At 47.7% G+C, this 22,252-nt stretch overlaps 2 protein-coding genes across 2 annotated transcripts in view; both read left to right on the top strand.

The window, feature by feature from the left end:
• Positions 1-3,803: 3,803 nt before the first annotated feature.
• Positions 3,804-7,114, top strand: LOC128911086 (uncharacterized). Its single transcript, XM_054205341.1, has 5 exons — positions 3,804-4,635; positions 4,906-4,971; positions 5,098-5,242; positions 5,338-5,492; positions 7,019-7,114. Exons 1-5 carry the CDS (start codon positions 4,339-4,341, stop codon positions 7,112-7,114), a joined length of 759 nt encoding a protein of 252 aa, XP_054061316.1. The 5' UTR covers positions 3,804-4,338.
• Positions 7,115-7,618: 504 nt separating this feature from the next.
• Positions 7,619-22,252, top strand: part of WDFY1 (WD repeat and FYVE domain containing 1) — a 28,505-nt gene continuing 13,871 nt past the window's right edge. The window contains exons 1-5 of the mRNA XM_054204907.1: positions 7,619-7,804; positions 15,765-15,832; positions 17,521-17,594; positions 18,822-18,876; positions 20,662-20,812. Coding sequence (XP_054060882.1) covers positions 7,668-7,804; positions 15,765-15,832; positions 17,521-17,594; positions 18,822-18,876; positions 20,662-20,812 — 485 coding nt within the window. The 5' untranslated portion in view covers positions 7,619-7,667. The remainder of the gene's footprint in view (positions 7,805-15,764; positions 15,833-17,520; positions 17,595-18,821; positions 18,877-20,661; positions 20,813-22,252) is intronic.

Raw genomic sequence — 22,252 nt, 5'->3', positions numbered from 1 at the left:
CCCTGTAGGGTACAGCAAGCATAAGGTCTGTAGACATGGAGACTGAGAGCCTCAAAAGGAGATAGATTAATCCTCCCCTAGATTCAAAGGGGATTCGAGCACCTGCACCCCTCTGAGGCTCTGGGCTGGACTCTTGGGGTAGCTCTGCCCAGTCACCTGTTTTGGAAAGACCTGTTTCTTCCACACATCCTCCCGTGACCTCTCCCTATGAAGCTGGGGTGAAGGCTTGTACAACCTTGGAAGAAGTGAATGTACTCAGTCCCTTGTCACAGGGACTGTTTGTTATCTTGCTGCTTCATCTTATAGCTGAGCCTCTTCAGAACCATGGGAGATGTGAGGTCTCCTCATGGGAATCGTGAGGTAGTGCAGGGCTGGATTGACTTGCTGCTTGTTTTGATTGTGATGATGGTGTAAACTGGGTGATGGAAAAAGTAGGTTGAAGAAGGATAAGAAATGTAGAGGGAAAAGCAGGTTGTAAGTTTAGGAACTGGCCTGAAAGGGGGACGGTGGAGAGAGAAAAGCACCATGATACAGACGTGAGCTGAAAGAGTGGGGAGGGGGTACGAGTGAGGGGTAAGAAGGGTCAAAGAAAGGTAGATTCTGGAAATACAGAAGAAATATTAGGAAACAGCGAAGAGCCGAAGGCTCCCCAGGGAGCGGCGGGGGGCCGGGGCTGCGGGCACGGGGCTGCCCCCGGGCGCTCGGGAGCTGCGGCCCCGCCCGCTCCTTCATTAGCCGCGGCCACAGCCGCTCATTAGCGGCGGCCGGGGCCGGGCGCCCTCCCCGCGGGGGAGGGCGGGGAGAGCTGTCGGCCACGGGGGTGCGGGCAGCGGCGGGGCTGGAGCCCGATCCCGCTCCCGATGCCGGTGCCGGTGGGAGGCGGCGGCGTCGAGCTGGGGCGGCGTCGGGGCGCGTCCGTGCTGCTGCTGGCCCTGGGTAAGGCCGCCCGGGCTGGGGCCGGGCTGTGGGGTGCCCGAGGGGGGCTGTGGGGTGCCGGGCTGGGGAGGGGCCGCTCCCTGGGGTGCGGAGGCGGGGGGCGATGCGGGGCCCCCTCTCTGTGTGGCCGGTAGGTGCCGAGCTGCCCGTGCGCCCCCGGCTGTCCGTGCCCTGGGCCCCGGGCCGGCGGCGCCGATGCGGGGTGCCCCGGCTGCCCCCGCGTGGGCTCCCTGCCCCGGCGGGGCGGCGCTTTGGGGCTCTCTGCAAAGGGCGGCGGGGCTGGGCAGGGGCGAGGGACGGCGTGAGGTTGGTGCGTGTCCTGCGTGGAAGGGGCAGCTCGCCGTGCCTGGGTGGCACCGGCACGGTGGTGGCCCAGGGGTGCCCAGGTGAGCCCGGGAGGGAGGTGGGCTCTGTCCCCCGAGGTGTGGGCGCTGACGGCGACCCCGTGGGTGGCTGGCAGGGCGCCTGGCCGGGCTGCTGGCATCGGGCACCGCCTGCGCCACCGCCTACCGAGCTGGGACCGCGTCCTCCAGCTGGGGGAAAACGGCCACGTACGAGGAGGCGGATGGTGTGGAGCTGCAGGGGTTGCACCGAGCCTGCGGGTGAGTACGGCCCCGTGCCGGGACGCCCTGCCTGTCCCGTGCCGTGGGGACAGTCCCCGCAGGAGGGCGGGCTGGGGGTTTCTCTGTGGCGCGCGGCCGGCGTGGCTTTTTGGCGTTGCCCCTGTGGTGGGTGCTGCTGTCTGACCTCTTCCCCTCCGGCGCTCCTGGATCCCACCGGTGAGTGCAGACACACACGTGCTCCCCACCTTGCTCCGATCGAGCCCTTCCCTTCCTCCCAAAGGCGCAGCGCTCGCGGCGTCCCATATTTGCTGTCCCCCGTGGGGAGTGTAGAGCGTCCTGCTGATAAAATTGCCTGGCTATAATTCTTGTATATCTTGTATTAATATCGTCATTAATACTGTTTCTTTAGTGTTATTGTCAATTATTTGGTCTTATCCTATTAAATCTATTTCTGTTTCAACCCTCGTGTTTCCTTGCTTTCCCCAACTCCCCTTCCCGGGTGGGGAGGGTCATCAGGTTGAAGAATAATTGTCTAAACAACACTAAATTGTTATGGGTTTTCTCAAACCATAGTAAGATTGTAAAGTGGAGCTGGGGAAACTTTTCTGTGGCTTAACCCCCCCCTCTTCTCTCCCAGCTCGGTTTCAAGCTGGAGTTCACTTGGTGGCTCCACACCAGTTGTCCTGCGAGAGCCGAGGAGGCAGGAAGGACCCCGCCGTGAGCCTGGCTGGAGGATTTCCAGCTCCCTGCAGCAAACCGGCCTTGGGGGGCAGCCAGAAGAGGGGCAGATCCCCCAGCCCTTGCGCGGTTGCCCCCATCAGTGGCTGCACCAGCAAAGGGGGGAGGATGCAGCTGCGCAGCAGCGTCGCTTTGCTCCAAGTTGTTCTTGTGCGCCCATTGCTCAGGTGTTTGTCTCTTCTCAACGTTATTGCAGGAAGGAATGAGAGCAATTGAATGCTTTCATGAAGTCAGTGGGGTGCTGACTACATGGCTAAAATGTTGTACCTGAAGATACAGCTACTAATGAAAAAGGAATGTTAAAGAACTTTAGATATGATTTCTCTATTTTTTTGAATACATGACATAAAATGAGGGTAGCTATAATTCACGTGTGTTTTTATTTAATGCAATAGCTCTACATTGTAGTTTTGTTTTGTCAGAAATGAAGGTGTGAATGACTGAAGCTTGCTAACAAATGTTTAAATCTTCTTGCTAGGACGACTCCTCAACAAAATGATACCAGCCCAGGAGGAGAAGACAAGCGGGGCTGCACCCCCTAAACCGTGGGGACCATTTGAAAAGTGGCAAATTTCCTCTCTTCAGGGGCTCCAATGGTGTAACTGTGCGAGTGTCCATGTCACCTTGGATGTGTTCTCAGGCTGCAGGCCTGGCCTTGGAAACGTGCAGATGAAACAGCTGTGGCGAAAAAACCTGCAGAGCGCTGGTTCCTGGGTTTAGTGTCCCCTGCTACGAGAGAGCAAGAAGGGGACCCTTTTTACTGGGCAAGGAATGCAGACAATGTGGGCAGCCCTGCAGGGAGCCCCCAAGGGTCCTTGTGCCCATCACCCCCAGTGCCGTGGGGCTGTAGAGAGGGAAAACTCCCAATTTTAGGATGGAAGCGGTACCAACTTGTGCAGAAAGAGGCCTGAAATGTGGGGATGTGCTCCCTCTGCCAGGGATGGAGCGGAGCAGCAGTGGGAGTAGAAAAGAAGGGCTGTCACCTCCTGGGACTTTCCTGGGCAGCCCCAGGTGAGCGTCTGACCCAGCCCCTGAGCTGCCATGCAGTCAAACCGAGCAGCGACAGGGGGTGCTTTCCTGAAATATTGCCAGCTCTTGATGAAATGTGGGAGGCCTTTCCACACACAGCTGGAAGCATCTTTAGCAGAGCCCCCTCTGCCGCCTGTCCCTCCCGGAAAGCAGAAGCCGGGGTCTCCCTTGAGCTGTGCCAGCGCAAACGGCCTTGGGCTGCGCTGGACGGGACCTGCCCAGGCCCTGGGAACTCCTGATGCTGCAGCCGTGGGCAAGGGCCGCTCACCTGCCCCTGTGCTGCCTGGCCTCCAAGGGTCCCGCCGTCTTCAGAGCCCGCGCAGAGGGCATCGCCCGTCCCAGCAGAGCTGGGTGCTCTCAAGGAGCTGCCTTGGCCCAGATGCCACCAGCAGTACAAGCTCCAGCCCTGCCCAGAGACTGCGATGACTCTCTTGGTGTCACCAGGACCTGTCAATTGTTTTTTGGAGTTGTAGCTGGGTTTGCACTGGGGTTTTGCCTTTGGGCTTCTGTTGTGGCTGGTCGCCTCCTAACCCGTAAGAGCTGTTGTATGATGAGACCATAAGGAATGGAGAACAATGAGGGCTGCCTGGAGACTGGGCTGGCACTTGTATGTGGAGACAGGCTGTGTTTTTCTTGGCATTTCCAACTGCCTTCCACCACTTTCTGTGAGCGTTCCTGCCCCGGCAATAGTCCACCAGGATTGTCCAGGGCTGTCATAACTCCACCTGCTGCCATGGCAGAGACGGGCAATGCTCTTCCAGCCTTAGGGCTGGAGGGAACACAAGCATCCCTGGTAGCCCTGCCAAACACCGTGGCCTTAACTGATGTGCTGGTCACTGGAGAAAGGTCCATGTGCACTGGTCAGCCCCACATGCTGTACAGATGCAGAGTGAGAGCAGAGACCAGAAAGGGATGGCCATGAAATGTGACGTGAACATCAGCTCCAGCATGAAGTAGCTGGAGAACTTTCCTGTGAGGTGTGTGTGACTACCAGGCATGACGGGATGGTTAGGAAGAGCCACTGAAGACAGGAACGAAGTGTAATGTGTCGGGATTCTTAACTTTGGGGGGTATGTATGTATTAAGCTGCCCCCCCTTTAAGGGGGCTCGTCCCCATCCCCACTGCGCTCCCGTTGCCGTGGCCCGTGTTCCATCTGCAACTGCCAGTCCCTGGCAACGGGCACAACGCATCCCCTCTGCCCTGCGCCCGACAGCCCTTCTCTCCTGCTCCCCACACAGCCCTGCTCTCCTGCTCCTGACAGTCCCGACCCTCGACCCAGCCCTTCCCTTCCCTTCCTGCTCCCAATTCGTCTCCCATAGCGTTGTGACCATGAAGGCCATGAAGGAGAATCCGCGTGTGCTGGCAGAGGTATGGCCCCGCTCCCCGGAGGTGGGCACCCCCTGGTGCTCGGGGGGCCGGGAGCTTGGCTCCCCCTCTCCCCCCACCCCTGCGAGGCCAGGGGCTGGGAGAAGCCCTGCTGGGCTCCTCATGCCCTGCTGGGATGCAGCATCCCTGCGCGGGGGGACACGTCCCCACACACAGTCCAGGGTGCCCCGGGCTGGTGCTGCAGGGATGCTCGCCGGGAGCAGTTGGATGCTGCCCAGAGCCTGAACTGGTGCCTGCGCTGCCCCTTTCCAGGCTGGAGCCGTGGGAGCCGAGCCCTGCCAGCGCAGCAGCGCCGAGCCCAAAGGCTGCCTGCACAGAGTAAGGAGCTTCTGGGCGCCCAGGAAGCATGGGGGCAGGGTCTGCGTGGGGGACCCGGGGTGCGTGCCTGGGGCCCCATGGGGCAGGCAGCGGGGCCACGCACCCCTGCCCTCTCTGCTCTGCCAGATCCACAGGAGCATGCCTCACCCCAAAATGAAGACGATACGGAAGAACAGGAGCCTCCAGCTGCAGACACTGGGGCGCCAGCACTGGTGGGTGCTGGTGGCCAAGGAGCTCCTGCTGGGGATGTGCCCACAGCTCTCCCCGGGAGGCGAGAGGGGCAGGGGTGCGGAAACCCCTGTCCCACAGGTCTGCTGGGTTGCGCAGGCAGGACCAATGCACTGTTCTGCTTGCCTTTCAGCTTAGGATGTGCCAACTTGCGCTGGAGGCTGGGGAGGAGTGTGGAAATGTGGATGCAGCTTGAGATGGCCATGGACATCGATGTGCCTGAGGATGAGGAAATGGAGGTGGATGGGGAGGAGGAGGAGGCCATGGATGTAGACCCGCCATCAGGAGGACAGGCACGTGCTCCCCATGCACTACCCGCAGGGAGGGAGGGTCTCCTGCCATCGGGATGGGGATGGGGCTGGGGTGGGTGGTCCCCACTGCAGGGACATGGTGCCCGCTCCCCTCGTCCTGGCGGCAAAACTGCCCCCACCGCGCTGCCCTGAGCCCCCGTCCGCTTTGGGATGGGAGTGGTTTCTTAGGGCCAGGACAGGCAAGCGTAAGCCCGAGCCCAGGCGGGGCTCAGTGCTGGTGGCAGAGTCCTGCTGTCCCCAGCATGTCCCAGGGCTGTGGCCATCGAATGTCCATCAGGGCGAAGCCTGACCTGAAGCAGCTGCTGCTGCTGAGCTGGCTGGGGAAGCCCCAGCTCTGCTCAGCAAGGTGCTGCTCGTTAGCCAAACGACCGTGCCACTTGTTTTTCTTCCAGGGGCGGCAGATGTGCAGAGACCAGAGGAAAGAAAGTGGAGGTGTGAAGAGGAAGAGATGTATATAGTTGTGTATAGTTGTGTTTTGTAGTTGGTTGTGTTGTTCTTAGTAGTTGTAGGCAGTTGTGGTGTTGTTAGTAGCTGTAGGTAGTTGTGTTGTTGTTAATAAAGAGTTGTGTTCATGTTTTTCACACCCAAGCTCTGTGTGCATTTATTGGGAGCTGCGGCCTTTGCAGAGTTGTGGTTCCAGTGTCTCGGGGTTGGCGGGGCTGGAGGGGGCTGGGGGCGCTTTCACGGCCGCCCCGGGGGCGGGGGCTCCCTGTGCACAGACGGGGTGCGGCTGATGGAGGGGACGGCCCTGGGCACCAGCGGGGTTCATGGGCTGCTGGAGAGTGGTGTCCCCAACAGCCAAGGGGTCCCCAGCCAAGTGTGAGCTCTGCTGTGACCGACCCCTGCCGTGATGCCAGCAAAGCAGGCAGGAAACCTTCTGCTGCCCTTGCTGCTGGAGGGAAAGGAAAGGGACGGATGGGGCATGAGCCAGGATGAGGCCCCACAGATGCAAAATCCCGACTAATCCCCTGAGGGCCATGACATCCTTGGGAATGGCTGGTATAAGGATGAGGGGAGAACATGGAGTGGGCAGCACAGCCTGGGACGGGGGAGGTTGTGAGGGGTTTCGGGGAGGGCGATCTGGGAAACCCAGCAAAGCAGATAAAATTCCTCTCTTGGGGCAGTTCAGGGGAAAGATAGGTGCTGTCTGCTGCCTTCCTCCAGGATCCTGGGGGATCCTCATTCATCCGCACTGGCTGCAGGTGTGTGACGTGTTTTGTGGTGGTTTATCAAACAGTATGATCCCCAGCACCGTGCTCCGGGAGGTTGGTCCTCACCTCATCTTGTCGCTCAGCTCTTTGGGCACAGTTCTGTCTGGGACGTCCTGAGCAGAAATAGCTTTGCCCAGCTCACAGTTAGGATTTTCATGTAAGGTTAGTGTGTGCGCGTTGGTTATATCCAGACGTGCTGTTGTTCAAATATTTACATTTTTGTTACACCTGGGATTAGAAGCTACATCTCTGCTCACGGAGAAGGGTCCTGACCAGCTCCAGTAACCTCTCCACCAGGCCCTGGTTAGTCCCGAGGAGCAGGAGCTCCTCCGGTTCAAGCTGGGCCCCAAAGGTGAAGCACCACCATGGTTCCAAGAGAGACCAAAAAACTAGCACTGAGGGGAGGAATTCTGCTGTTGATCAACCCACACGCGCTGGGCACGGATACAATAACCAGCACAATCCAGCTGCTTAAGAAGTTAGAGGATAAAGGTTTATAGCTGCTTGTATTTTAAAAGACATAAAGAAACTAGCTAATAGATTTCCTGTGACTACACATCCTTCCTCAGTCCATATCCCCCCGTTAATTACTCCAAGTGGAATATCCTTTTCTTTACTGCCTTACCATGGCTGCGGGCCAGCCGGGCACGGGCAGAGAGCGGTGGGCTCCTCGGGCCCCGGGGTGATGGAAATACCTGTATTTAACAAGCCCCCCAAGAGTGCACGGGGAGAGGACAGCCCCGAGCTGGATCTCCTTTTCCTGCTCTTCCACGACGTACGGCCCCGCGCGGCTCTTCTACTCTAGAGACTACGCCTGCCCCGGCTTGCGCCGCTACACGGGGCACCTCGGCCCGGCGGGGCGGCGCCGCTACACGTAGCGTTACGGCGGCGGCCGGGCTCTCCCCGCGCCGTCAGCTGACGGGCGGCGGGCCGGTCCCGCGGCAACATGGCGGCTGAGATCCACTCCCGGCCGCAGAGCAGCCGGCCCGTCCTCCTCAGCAAGGTCGAGGGGCATCAGGACGTGGTGAGCGCCGCGCTCCTCATCCCCAAGGAAGACGGGGTCATCACGGCCAGCGAGGACAGGTAAGCGGAGGCCGCCGAGGCGCTTCACGGGGCTGTGAGGCCGCCTCAGGGCCCGCTCCCCGATGGGGGCTTGGCCAGGGGCTGGGCCGGGCAGGGTAGGCCCGGGCGGCTCCTTGGTGGAGGGTCCGCTCCGCTCTCTCGGCGGTCTCCCTCCGTGCGGGGCTGGGGCTGAGACCCCCCGGCCTCAAAGCCCACCAGTCCCGGAGCCTCCATCTCCCCGATCCCGGGGCCCCCCGAAGCGGGGGAGCAGGGGGAGGTGGCAGCCGGCGGGAGGTGGCTGAGCCCGGGAAGTGTAGCGCTGGGAAGAGAGGTGTGAGGCGGGGGGGGCAAAAAAAGTCCGTTTTTACGCTCTAACTTTGCCAAGAGGCACACAGCCATGACTCTTTGCCTGGAGCCACAAGGAAGTAACCGAAGCTGCAGTTCCAGGGAGGAAAATAAGCGGAGCTGCCTTCATGGCCGCCGAGGGAGGCAGCGGCTCGGCCCGCGGGGCTGCAGACAGCCTTCCCCCACCCGTAGGAAAAGGTGCTTGTGCACCACAGCAGTGTGTTCCAGCCCCCGCCAAGGACATGGGAAAGTACAACTCCTTCATGTGTGTAAAAGGGTTCTGTAGTGAGCAGAAACAAAAATGCGGGAATGTGTTCTCCCTTGCCCTCAGCTGTGCTGGCTGAACCACTTGAGGGTACATCACTGCTTCCGCTGTCTGTCAGGAGAGTTTAGAGCTCCCCGAGCTGCTTCAGTCCCAACAAGCCCATTCTGAAGGTCTCAAACCTGCTTCATTCTGGCTGAAACAGTTCAGGGAGTGAGTTAGCAGATCTGCAGGAGAGGCAGTGATGGGCCACTGAGGACAAGGGTTTCTGGGTGGAAGGGAAAATGTCTTCAGAGTCTAATCCTGATCCTCAGCACTGGCTCACAAAGCATGTGAAACATCTGTCACGAAAGCTGGTAATGTCATTAAGCAGTTATTCAGACCAAATGAAAGCGGAAATGAGGAAGGAGGTAGCATAGGGGGTTGTTGACTAGGAGAGAGCTGAGGGGTCTGCAGTGTAGTGGTGAGAGCTGGAATTTCCCCCGTGCTGCCTGGAAAGTAACTTTTTGAATGTGAAGAGCAGTAGGAGATGCTTCTTAAGAGCTCCTGTCCAGAAACTGTGGCAGTGATTGAAAGGAACATGTTAAAGTATGCAAGTGCATTCTTTGAGAGATGGCTTGGTGGAGAGATAATTTTACTGTTGTAACGTGAAACTCTTAAAACTGAATTTGCATTAATTTTTGCATGAGTTCTCATTTGAAAAGCCTGACCTTGAGAGTAACAGTAGGTTATGAGCACTGAAAGTCAGCAGAGCCGTGGTGTTACCTGAACTAATGAACTGTCTTTTTTGATATTTATTATTAGGTCAAAAAGAGCAAACACACCAGATAGCAGCAGCATATTCTAAGTTTAAAGCTTACTATTAGCCATGGCATTCAGGATTTGGGAGAGAGGGGAAGAGATCAAGTGCAAAGGATGTGAACTTGTCCTGATTGAAGTAAGGTTTACCAGATATTGTTAGTTTTTAGTTAGCTGGCGTTAAAGCAATAAAATTTGTGTAGGACATGTCATGGTGCTCTTATGCAGATCAGGTAGAAACACTGTCAAATTTGTCATACTTCTCAGTGATCTGGTAACGTCAATATGATATTAAAAATGTGAAACTGTAGCTGCAGTTATTGAAGTGGATTATCAGCACTTCTGAGAAATCAGAAAGTGCTAGTCTGTTTTGACTTCCTGTTGAGAGGTGGTAAGAATGTGTTTTTTGTTGGCATGCTAGGAATTGTTTTCAAGTGCCAGTTGAACTCTGTAGAAAACAGGCAGTAGAAGCAGTTGAATTTGGAAGACTTAATAAGTGGTTCTTTAAAGTGACTGATTGGATTCTGCCCCCTTCCTTCCCCCCCCCCCCCCCCCCCCGCCCCCGAAGAGAAGATAAGCACACTTAATTCTTATATGACCTATGAGTTATCATCACTGAATTCTAAAAGCCTGATATACAAATGCTATAAGTTTGGGGTAACTGAAGCCAAAGATTTCCTGATGTTGTTTAAAGGATATTTGAAAATATTTTTCTGAAGCATTTGGAACCAGGCTCCTGTTCCTCAAAGATGTTTTTTTCAGCCATCAGATTGGGTGTCTGTTGTAAAAGGCCATCAAAGTGCTCTTAAGTGCGCCAATATTTGTGTTAGGGTTGTACCATCAACTTCTAGCATGTGATAGAAATCTTGATGTTCTGTCCCAAGCTTCCAGAATGCTGGAGTTTTGGGTGCTGGAAGCATCCAGCACAGCATTAGCATGATGAGAGGATAAAAGGCATATGTGCTTCTCAAACTGTATGGTTAGATAGTGGCATATTAAATATTGTCATGCTCTTAGACATCATAGTGTGCAGTGTGTGCGCTGAACTGTGGGTATTTAAGGGAAACAGAGTTTTGTGATTCCAGAGAACAGCACCTGCCTATTCAGAGCTTGATTTTGCAATTTAGTAGGACTTCTTAGAGTTTAAAATGCAGTTTCCTGCCTGGTAAAGAGGTAAACAGCGTCCTTCACTGTAGTAATACCTACCAAAAAGCAGCAGGATTTAAATCTTGACCCTTTGAAGCAGTAGTAGATACTGCTCATTGTTGAACTGTGGCAGTAATTGTACCTAGCTTACCTAGCTTGCTGCAAGCAGTGATGCTTGGATGTGTTAGAGGTGTTTTCTAGCTTTGAAAGATGGTCTTGGTTGGTCTCTTCCCTTTGTGTGGAAATGGCTTTCTGTACTATATGCTGGATAACAAGTTTTGAATGGGACTGAGCAGCTTCCTTTGTATTCCGCTTTTGTCTGCAGTTATTCTGATACTGTCTTAGTACTGTGCAGGGTGAAGTGGGATGTACCCACTTTTTGGATGATAGTGTGGGCTGAATCTTAACATGTTTGTGTTCAGTTTGTTGTGATGCCCTTCTTAAAGGAGAGAAGAGGAAATGGCAATCTTTAAGAGTTCATATCTGAGTTAAACCTGAACAGAATTTCATGGTGCAGCCTTGCAGAGGTTTGTCTGTAACAGCCAATGCCTGCCTCTAAACTTCAAGGTCTAATGCTGAAGGTTAGCAGTTTGTGTGCTCAGGCTGCGTTGATAAGACCCAAGGATGCAGCTGCACCGTTATGCGGGCAAGTTCTGGTGGCAGATACGGACCAAGGCAGAGAGCAGAGACTGTTACCCACCTTTGGCGTGTATAAATTTCTAAGAGAAGCTTTGGACTCTAGATTACACTCATGTAGCCTGCCTTACGGTGGGAGTTTACTTAGATCTTTAAGCTTTCAGAAACTGTTGCACTGTATTACCTCTAATCTAGGATACCTCCTACAGCAGATCAAAGCCTACTCATATATCCGTCACCTGCAGTTTAGCATGTTGGCAAACTTCTTTCTCTCCTGTTTGTTCACTAAAAATGGGGTGTAGGTGTTAATACTGCATAACAGATTATGCTGCTAGCAGCAAGCAAAGTACAGAGTTCAGGAAGTGAAAGAGCTGCTGTGTACAACCCCTTTGAGCAGTATACTAAAAGAGTAGGGCCAAAGTATTTTTGATTAAATCTTAATACAGCTAAGGCTGTCAGGTATTTCATAATAACCAGTCAGAGGAATGTGTTTACAAGTTCAGGAGCGAGGAAAACATTGATGCACAAACATTCTCCAGGAACATTGTAGATTATCCTCTTATTAGAGGAGTTGTAGTTCTTTCTATTTTAGGTGATATTTCCTAGAATGAGAAGTAATGGTTCTATTCTTTTTGAGGGCACAAAAGCTGCAATAGTAGATCTGTGAATACCAATAAGAATCTAGCTCTTTTTTTTAAGTTTTGAAGCCAGAAAAGGAAGCTAGAATACCTGCAGGAGTTAAATAGTTGATTTTCCCAATCTAATTTTTCAGCAGGAGGCTTGCCATCTGTGGAGCTTTCTCAGAACTTACCTAGAAAGGATGATTAACTCTGTCTCCCTATAGGCATCTTGCCTGACTCTGGCTCCAAGATGATGTTTGGAATCCTTGCAGTGTGTCCCTCAGCCTGGGCAGCCACCTCAGGTACCAGCTGTGAGATAGATCCATCTGCTCCAGGCTGGTTTGTGTTTTCTCAGAGCTGAGATAGGCCAGTGTGGGCTGCACAGATCTGTGATACTGTCAGGTCTCTGGACTTTGCCTTGCCGTCCTTGTTGTCAGCAAACAAATAACTAAGGCAAGATGAGTGTTGCCCAGCTGTAGCTGGGGATGCTGGGGGACGATACAAGACGCTAAATGCAAGATGATGGTATTCTATTTACCACAGGCACGTCTCTAGAGTCACTAGCACATCTGAATGCTGGTATTCTGTGACTTGTCAGCAGCTGCTATTGCTTTGGAGCTGCTGCTTAAATTGCAGTATTAGGGCTTTTTTTCAGTTATGGAACTTGAATATTTGTCAGAACTAATGTCTTAGCAGAAATTCGATAAAAAGCATCAACTGCAAGCTGTGACCTTGAGCTTACATTGCACTGTGATTAAACTGGATTCCTAACGGTGTTTTGGGAAGGCAGTCAATAGCAGTCTAAATACTTCTGGTTTATTTTGACTACCAGAAAAATGCAGTCTTATGTTTTTGATGGGAAAGCAATTGTCAGTGATTGATTTCAGATAGGAAAGCAAGTCTTAGTGGTTTTAAGGTGTTGGGAAGATGAAGTGCTTGGACCAGGGCTGGTATAGTTGCACAGTACTTGCAGCAGTGCTTGTGTTGTAACCAGTTTGGATTTGCCTGCTAATGTTCCCTCACTCCTTTCTCCCAGACATGCACACATTTGGCTTTTAGGGGGCATCTTATGTGGCACGAGCACAAATGCTAAATGCTGATGGATTTTCTTGCCTCTCAAACCCCAAGTTTTTTTTATTTCCAGCACTGTTGGGTGCTTACTCACTCTGTAAAAGAAACAGCAATTGAGGACAATAGAAATCCTTAAGGCCACACTCAGTATTACTTAAAGATGGCTTTAGTGTGTGTTTCTTTATATTATGTAAAATAACCCAACCAAACAAAACTCCCACTTTGAATTACTCTTCTATAAATGTGCATGCTTTACAGCTGAAAGCAACTTCTGGTTCAATAGTCAAGGTTAGGGAAGTTTGGAGGGCTTTTTAAATCTTGTTTTACTTCCTCCTGCCACTTTCAGATATCTGAGTCTACTGTAACTTAAAAAGTATGTATCTATCTCTGAGTGCTCTTTAGTGAGTTTCGACATTTTTATGTCCTTACTGAGACTGCTGTCAAACAAACCTGTGTCTTTCTAGGCCCCAAATGGGGAACGCCTAAGGAAAGGTGAGTGATAGCCAGCTCTTCTCAGGTACTGGGCACAGGCCTCTCCATTAAATAAAGACCAAGTTTTGAGAAAAGTGCTAAAGACTCTAGGGTTGTTATGGCAATTTTTATAATAAAACATTTCGTGGTAGAAGACAACTGTGGAAGTGCCATTGCTGGAGGACTTCTCTGGTTCTTTAAGCTAGAACTGGTATTTCACAAATTAGTTTGTCCTAACAAAAGGAGATGCACCACAATGAGAGATCTGTAGAAGAGAGAATCGAGGAGAAGGTTATTAATTGAGAAGGATATTAATCGAGGCACAGGTTATTTGCTGACTACCGTGAAACGATCTCTTCAAATTTTGCTCTGTCAGAGCTTTGTATAAAGCCGTCAGCTTATCTGTGCAAGCATGAGGCTAGCGAAGTCTAAATCTTACTTAAACCAAAATAAGAAGCTTTCAGAAGTTAATTTTGCTAACTCTTGCAGCTGGTTGCTTAGGTTCTCAACTTCAGTGAGGGACTGTATTGTTGATGATCAGTGCACAAACTATACTTCTAGGACATTATTTTCTTAGAAAAAGCAAACCCTTGCTTCCTTTATATTAATTCCTAGTTTGGTGTGATTGACCAGAATACTACAAGGAAACAAAGTCTACTTTGGGAAAAATGCATGATCTCAATCACTATAATACATCCTAGTTTTTTTATATCAAAAGTAATTACATGATTTTTGGCTAGAAGTTGAAGAGTTGAATTAGTAAGAGTGGAAGCTACCATCCAAGATGCTCAGAACAGTTTGAGTATGATGGAGCTGCTTTAAAAAGCAGATTAAAAATCCATTATAATGCAGAGGTGCTAACCTATCCTACTATTGGCATTTGCATCATAAGAATGACTTGAAAGCATTGTTTTTTTCCTTCTCTCATGTTACTAAGAAGTAGCAACTGCTCTTCTGAAGTGTTAACTTTCTGATTGTGAGGGTGAGTATGGATTACTGGAAAGAGGAAGTGAAAGCTTTTAAGAGAGAGTCTTAATGCAAAATATTTAATGGACTGGAGTAGTGTGCATTTGCCACTGAACTGGTGGCAGAGGGATTTGATTCAAAAGCTGAAAATTATTGTTTTGAGGCAGTGTGTATTCAGTTTTAGAAAAGGAAAGTAGTACGTTAAGGGTGGGCGTTGTCTGCTTTATTTTTAAGTTGTCTTTTAAAGAAAGGCCCTTAAATGGATTACAAAATGAGAATGCTACCTTTATGTCTTCAACCTGAAAAATTCTAGTCTGGATGCAAGATACGAGTCCCCTCCTGTGCTCTTTTTGTTAAACTCTTACTGGCAATCCTATATGATGTTTATCAAGTCTATCCACTAGGTTTCTTTTTCTAAAAAATTCTAAATACTAGGCCTTTATTTAGCTAAAAGTAAATACAACAACTCATTTCAATGAAGTCTCTTGACAGCGTTTCCAGGTACACGTGTTTACAGATCAATTAGGTTTCCATTTAGGAATGAGGAAGTTGGATTTAAACAGTAACAAGAAGGTAAACAATGGTTTGGAGAGGAAATTTCAAGTAGACTTAAAATAACCTCAGCACTGTCTTACATGTATGCTCTTAACTTCTTGATGTAGATTCCCTTCAAATGTGCCTATTGTTGGAATGTTTTTAGTTGACAATAACTTTCCACTTCCTTGCTGATTCTCTTATATCCCTCCTCCCAGGATGTGACAGTCATGAGAGCAGTGTGTAATGCTAAATATTCTCAAGACTGTTTCTGCTTTCCTTCCAAGGCCTAATTCTGGAGGGTTACAAACTAAAATCAATTTTAGAAAGAGCCTTAGTGTGCTTTCAAGTTGTCTTGTCAACTTCCTTCAATTCCTTTTTGACTGGCTAATAAGTCCTGTTCATATTTAGGCCAGAGGAGCAGTGGTACTAACATTGCTTGTCCATTGCATTTGTAAATGGGGGAGTAGAGGCATGCCTCAGAGGAAATAATACTGAAATAGATATGATGTACTTTATGGATCCATACATCAATATTTGGGGATGGAGATGTCAGTAATGTGCTGGTCTGGAGGATGAGGTACTTCTGTTACTAATATTCAGTATCTGGCTTGCTGAAGGATGAGTTGCATGGAGAAGCTGTTAAAAATTCAAAAGTTCAGGCTTCCATAATGGAACAATTTGTGGTTCTTTTTTTTAAACATAGCAAACACTTAATCTTCTATAAAACAAACTGTGGTTTGCTCTGCCAAAGCTGGAAAGTTCCCGAAACTTGAATTTGACTTAAATCAGCCAGAGCCAAGGAGAGGGAATTAAAGGAATGCAATATGTAGCAATTTCTGGGGTGGGCTGAAATGGTATTTCCATTTCGTACTTACTGAAACTCAATATATAAATAGTTTTGAAGAAAACTCTTCATGATTCAAAGGTGTCTATTCTTAGTACTATTATTTTTGTTATGTTAGAGTACTATCGGTATACTCTTATTTCTATTATGTTGTTGTTCTATTATGTTTGAGTAGCAGAAAAGCTAAGATGATTGGAGCTGATATATAAGTAATGAACTTGTTCAGATGCAAGGGATGACGTACATACTTAAAACTGTCTTCTCCCCACTCTTCCCATGACACAGAACAATACGAGTATGGCTGAAGAGAGACAGCGGACAATACTGGCCCAGCATCTATCACACCATGTCATGTAAGTACAATGCTGGAGATGGTAAGTGATAGCCAAGCATAGCATGGGGTTGTTTACCTGTGCTGTGGGGGGGAATACCTCCTTCCCATTTCCCCAGGTGCTTGATTCACTCGATGATCTTAAATTTGGGAACTTTGCAGCAACTCTAGCTCAGTCTTTAATTTGAAAATAGCTGCATAATAGGTGATATCTAAGGCAGCATTCTGTTAGAACCATATCCTTCACCAGGTAAATCACTGTGTGGATCTGCAGCTGAAAATGTCTCAAATGCTGGCAAATAACTGATCTGCTGAATAAGTGTGCTTTCAAACCACTAGCTGAAAGTTCAGACATACCAAGGCATGCTTTATTTTTCTTTTTTTTTTTTTAAGCATTTAGATTATTAAGAAATCGATACTGAGTAGCAGCTTCAGTGCTAAGTAGATCTTGAGAGTCAGTGTGCTTTTTGGGTTTTGAAACATCACTCAGCCTGGATGCTTTGGTGTAACTTCTTTACTGTAGAGTTGCTGCCTAGACATATACCACATATAAAAAGAGGGAATACAATGACAAAATAAAACATCATACATACAAAGGATAGTCTTTGGAATGACAATTTCTGAACTAATTTGTATACAAATGTTAAACGAAGACCAAAGAATTGGACTCCTTGATGTTCTGTGTCTTCAGATGCAGGCTGAGTAGCCTAGGATCTAGATTAGAAATCCCAACTGTAATATTTTTTTTTCCTAATAGTTGATCTAAATTACAGCAGCTGCTCCATGTATCAATTTTCTAGATAGACTGTTCAGATTGTGCTCTGAAAAGGTTTATGCAAAATGAAGTGCTCCTATATGTAGTTCGAAGGGATGGACTTGTCCTTATGCAGTATGACCACTGAAATATTCCAGACTGTCCTGCCTGGCTTTAAATTTCTAAAAACACCTTCAAGGCCACGTTTTCTGAGGGTCTTGGAGAAGAGGGTATTGGTTTAGAACACTGTATCCTTCTCATCCTTATAACTTGCAAGTTTAATGAGGACATTCTTCAGTGAAATTTTTTCACAAAATTTTCATCAGGAGACTTTATTGTAATTTTTTTGTCATTGCTTTTCACATCTATTTTTAGCCCTTAGTTTATAACAGGGAAGTAGGTCTGTAGAGGCCTTCTGCTAAAAGAGATTGTATGTAATCTCAAAAACATGAGTCGCCTTAAAGTTGCAGAAGTTGAGATATGATTCCATATGAAGTTGGCATGCAATTACATTTTTCTGTCTATCACTTTACTCTGTAAAGAACAGAGTTCTTTATAGTTCTTTATAACTCTGTATATAACTCACGGCTCCATTTGAGGTAATTTTAAGGAGCTCAAGTTCTTAAGTGTAACTAGCTGCATATGCTGTTGCTGCTAGCTGGGCTTTCAGCCTGTGTAAAATTCCTCTTACTGAGGTGCACCTTGCGGCAGGAAATCATGGTTGCATATGGTTCCTGGCGGTATATCTGACTTACTCTAGTAGTGTACCTCTCCTCAGCTTCACATATGGGAATTTAACTGTCTTACCAAGGGATATTATCTATGTAGACTAATTTCTATTGAGCTACTTATTCTTAAACAGCTTGTGTCCTGAGTGAAAGAATTGGTTTTAATCAGTCATGTGTATCCTAATACCTCTATTTCAATAACTGTAATGTGCTTTCTTTTTTTGGCAGCGCCATGTTCAGCCATGGCGTATCATCATGACAGCAGACGAATATTTGTAGGCCAGGATAATGGAGCTATCATGGTAAGTTGCTGTGACTTTTCTTCAGAACGCAGATTAGAATTGCTTAGATTGTCTGTGAGCACCAGGTGTTGCTGGCAGCTGATAATTTGTTTTCTTTCCCTTCTTTTTGGAATGCAACTACTACTAAATGGCTGAACTTCTTGGCAGTTCACCTGAGATGTACATGGGAGGACTGCAAATAAATAAGGGTTCTTCTGGCTAAATGTGAGCCACCTAGCCTCAAGAAGTCATTGAGCCATTAGTGTACTAGTGGACCCAAACTAACACACTTTATCGAGGAATTATTTTGAGGAGTACATTAAGCTGGACAGAGTGCCATGGCAGTGGACTAACAGGGGTTGTGAACTGCAGCTAGGTTGCATCTGGCCAGAAGTATGGATCTGCCTGTATCTTGCCATGCACGTGTCTCTGGATTTTCTTCCTGCAGATCCTTTTATGATGTGGACATTTCAACACTAGCTCTAAAATTACAAGAGGCAGGATTGATTTTATTTTTTTCTGGGAAGTCTTCCTTCTGTCTTTCTGTACTCTTGCTGTAATGGCTCTCCCTCTCCTGGAGAGCAGATACAGATGTCATAACAGAAAGTGGGTCTGTATTCTTTCCCTCTTTTTCTTGGCAGAGGAGGGGAATCTTGTGACTTGCAGATGCTTTAATGGTTTCCTTTCTCTATGAAAATAAGGTCAAAATAGTAAGTGTCCTGTGAGGAGCCTGGATGCTGCATGAGTGTCGTAAATAGTGATTTTACTGATAGCTACTGTGAATAGTCTATACAGAACTACATAGAATAGTGATTCTAGTGATAACTACTTGAAATTGTAAACTGAGACTGTTAAAATTTCAATAAGCCTAATACATAGAGTAGAGAATACTCTCACTTAAATCAGTCCATTATGAAGTCTCAGATACTTAAATCCTAAATTCTACAAGATACAGTTTTCTTTGTTCTTACTGGGGACAAATGAGATCTTATCTCTCCCTATAATCTCCCTTCAGCAAACTTGACTCTGAAAAGGTGCTCCCTGTTGAAAATGCAGTTCATTAATAACTTTAATTTACAGTTGGTGTGTCAGTGTGCTATGCTCCAGCTTGAAAAACTGCTAGTTTTTAGTGAGGTGTATTGCTGCTATGCAAACTTTGGCCTGCTCTTGGTTACTGTTCTTTTTTTCAGTATCAATATTGCTTATATCACTGCTATATCTTTTCTAATGGTTACACTTTGCTTTTAGGAGTTTCATATTTCAGAGGACTTCAATAAGATGAACTTTGTGAAGACCTATCCAGGTAAACTGTAAAACAGTGTCTACAGTAAGATTTGTGTGAAGGGGAGGCATCTAAAATAGTTGTGAAACTGGACACCGTCACAGATTAATCAAGTCCAAATATGCTTTAAATCTGACTGACTTTCTAGTTGTTGCTTAGTTGGGGATAACTGCCATAAGATAAATGTTCTGTTATTGAGTAATCCTCAGTCAGTTGAGTCCGAGTTGCAGTCATTATCGTTAAGTTCAGTACATCATTAGCCTGCAAGTGTAATGAGCCAGAACTAGTGAGTTCAGATTTTGCTCTTCAGGTGGAGTAGTTGTGCTGCATGAATGTTAAGGTAAGAGCTTTCTAAAGGTGCGTTTTGGTATTTGCAATTTCCATCCTTACTTTCTGTAATCACTGGGCTTGATTACTTCTAGATGAAGGTAAGAGTCCTCACCTTCTCTGTCATTTTAGGAGAGCAAGAGGGATGAAAATGATCTTATTTTTCTGGTATGTGGGGAATAGGGATTGTTCTAATAGTTATGGAGAAGCCAACTTCATCATTTGGCTGCACATCTTTAGAAGAAATACAAAACTTGATTGCTGGTTAAAACTGGAATATTAATGTGAAAGGCCTGGAGGAGACTCTTAAAGACTGCAGATTATGTATCAAAACAAAGTGCAGTTTGTCTTATGACTCCCTGACACTGATAGAAGTTCTTGCTTAGGAGAAAAAGACCTTGTTCTTAAAGCAACAAAACCTCCCTTTATCCTAAGGAAGATGACTCGACAACTCAGTCAAGGGAAGTACTTGCATGTTGTGGGCCAGGAGGGGCTTCTCTCTGATGCTCATGTAACTTCTTGTTTAGTGGCAGCATTCCAGACAAAGATGGGTGGGCTTTGGTTTGCTGTCACATGTAGCAGTTTGAATGCTGTGGACTAGATACGCTTTCCAGTGCTTAAAAGTATGAATCACAGAATGGTTTGGGTTGGAAGGGACCTTAAAGATCATCTAGTTCCAGCCCCGCTGTGATGGGCAGGGATCTTTTCAACCAGACCAGGTTGCTCAAAGCCCCTTCCAGCCTGGCCTTGAACACCTCCAGGGATGGGGCAGCCACAGTGTCTCTGCGCAGCCTGTTCCAGTGCCTCACCAACCTCACAGTAAAGAATTTTTTCCTAATATCCAATCTAAATCTCTCCTCTTTCAGTTTAAAACCATTACCCCTCCTCCTATCACTACACTCCCTGATAAAGAGTCCCCTCCCATCATTCCTGTAGGTCCTTTAGATATTGGAAGGGGCTATAAGGTCTTCCTGGAGCCTTCTCTTCTCCAGGCTGAACAATCCCAGCTCTCTCAGCCTTTCCTCATAGGAGAGGTGCTCCAGCCTCTGATCATCTTCTCAATCTGGGCATAGCTCCCCTGGGGTCAGGAAAAGAGGCACTTAAAGCAATTAAGGTTTTTAGATGTGTGATGTTCTCCCTGGAAGCTCTGGCCTAACTAGAGGAAGCTGAGGGTTTGCCTGCTTCTTAATCAGAGCATCTTGGGTATCTGGGCTGAACTCAGCTTCTCTCTCTGTGGGAGAAAGGCTTAAATTAGCTGACTGACATGTTGGGTTCACTTAAGCTATTCAGAAGGCAAATACCAAATGAAACAATGCTAACCTTTTAATTCAGCCTAGAGGCAAGTACAGTATGGTAAAAATGTCTCCCTGGGGCATTGCTTAGTTATCATCTTCAGCCTATGTCTCTCTGAATTAGAACATAAGAACCCATTGCTTTGATTTTAAGGAAAAATTAGCCAGAATCTTTTTCTTCCTACAGCTCATCAGAATCGAGTGTCTGCTATTACTTTCTGCCTGACGTCAGAGTGGGTGATCAGCACTGGTCATGACAAGTGTGTCAGCTGGATGTGCACCAGGAGTGGGAGTATGCTGGGGAGACATTACTTCACCTCTTGGGCTTCATGTCTACAGTATCCTTTGAAAAATTATTGCTACCCTGAAACTGGACGAGTACTTTATTCCTTTAGCTCAATTTGTTCCCTCCTTTTCATGTAAAAAGCCAGAGTGATATCTCTTGCAAGTCTGAAAACCCTTATTCTGATTAGATGTTTGATACCTTTATTTCTGTTAGCTGTTGTTAGATAGTAGAAGGGGATGTTGTGACCTTGAGTTGCAGAAATGGCAGTGCGTACTAGTTCCTAATTTTGAGATATTTGTCTGTAGCATCTTGTGGAAGTGACTAGTAACTGTATCTATAGCCTGGTGTGTATACTTCCTCAGCAAGTTACTTTTTCAACAGATGCCAGTGTGCATTTGAGTCATTCTAGAGCATAAAACATCATGAAAACCCTTTGGACTGCTTTAATTTTTCTGTCTTTGCCCATGTTAATATTTTCTATCTTTAAACTACAGGCTACATTGAAACTTTATTAGTTCCTAGTAGTAATTTGTGTGCAGTTTGCTTTCCTGCAAATTGTCTTTAACTTCAGCAGTCATAGCTTCAGAACTCCAGTTGTGTATTCAGCTGTAAGGACTTCAGGGTATTCTTTGTCCTGTGTAAAAGACTTACAAACCTAGTAGCTTAAAATATAGTTCGTATATCAAAACTTTTAAGCATGAGTTAAATACTTTAAATTTTAAACCTATTTCTTAGCACTTGTAATGGTGTCAGTTTAGATGTGGCCCAACAGTAATTGGAGGTACTGGTTGGTGTATGAGGATTAATGGCAGTAATGTTGTAGAAGTGGCGTGATTTAAAAGCTGAAAGAGGTCAACTACATCTCTTGAAAAAATAAATACCTCTCTAGAATTGCTGTATACCTGTGTATTGCTAAGAAACTAGGAGGAAAGCTAACCGCTTGTTTGCCAGCAGCATGTCTAGCCTTCTCGGGTCTCCCACCTGTGCAGACTCTGCCTTACTGACTGAAGAGCTGACAGGTTTGTATTTTTGTACTGTTGCTCTTTTTTGCTGTCCTTCTAGAGTTCAGGGGCTTTGTGTCCCACGAAACATTTCAGGTACAGCTAGCCCCAGCTGAACGCAGCACAGAACTGGCTTAATACTGTGTGTGTGTGCGTTAGGAGACTAGCTCACAGAACAGTCTGGTGCCTCTGAGCCTCACTGTTTGAATTCAGTGGGTTCTATAACTAATGCTATTGCAAATAATGGAACAGTTTATAATGAAAACAGAGAAAAGAATATGACCTTTTCTATCAAGATAAAAATAAATTTCCATTGAAGACCATGGCATTTGAAAATGCATTATAATTGATCCTGCCTTTGGACTTGTGTTTGGAAGAACTAGCTTTCTGCTGTGTGTACTAGGTGCTTAGCCTCCCTATCAGGAGGTTCCTTAGGATTTATTTGTTAATGATCCTATGCGTAAGTTTCTGAAAAACACAGCACAGTGCCT

This window comes from Rissa tridactyla, chromosome 6, assembly GCF_028500815.1.
Source record: "Rissa tridactyla isolate bRisTri1 chromosome 6, bRisTri1.patW.cur.20221130, whole genome shotgun sequence".
NCBI classification, from domain to species: domain Eukaryota; kingdom Metazoa; phylum Chordata; class Aves; order Charadriiformes; family Laridae; genus Rissa; species Rissa tridactyla.
Note: the sequence above shows the minus strand (reverse complement) of the source record. Positions and strands in the feature narration are given on the sequence as shown.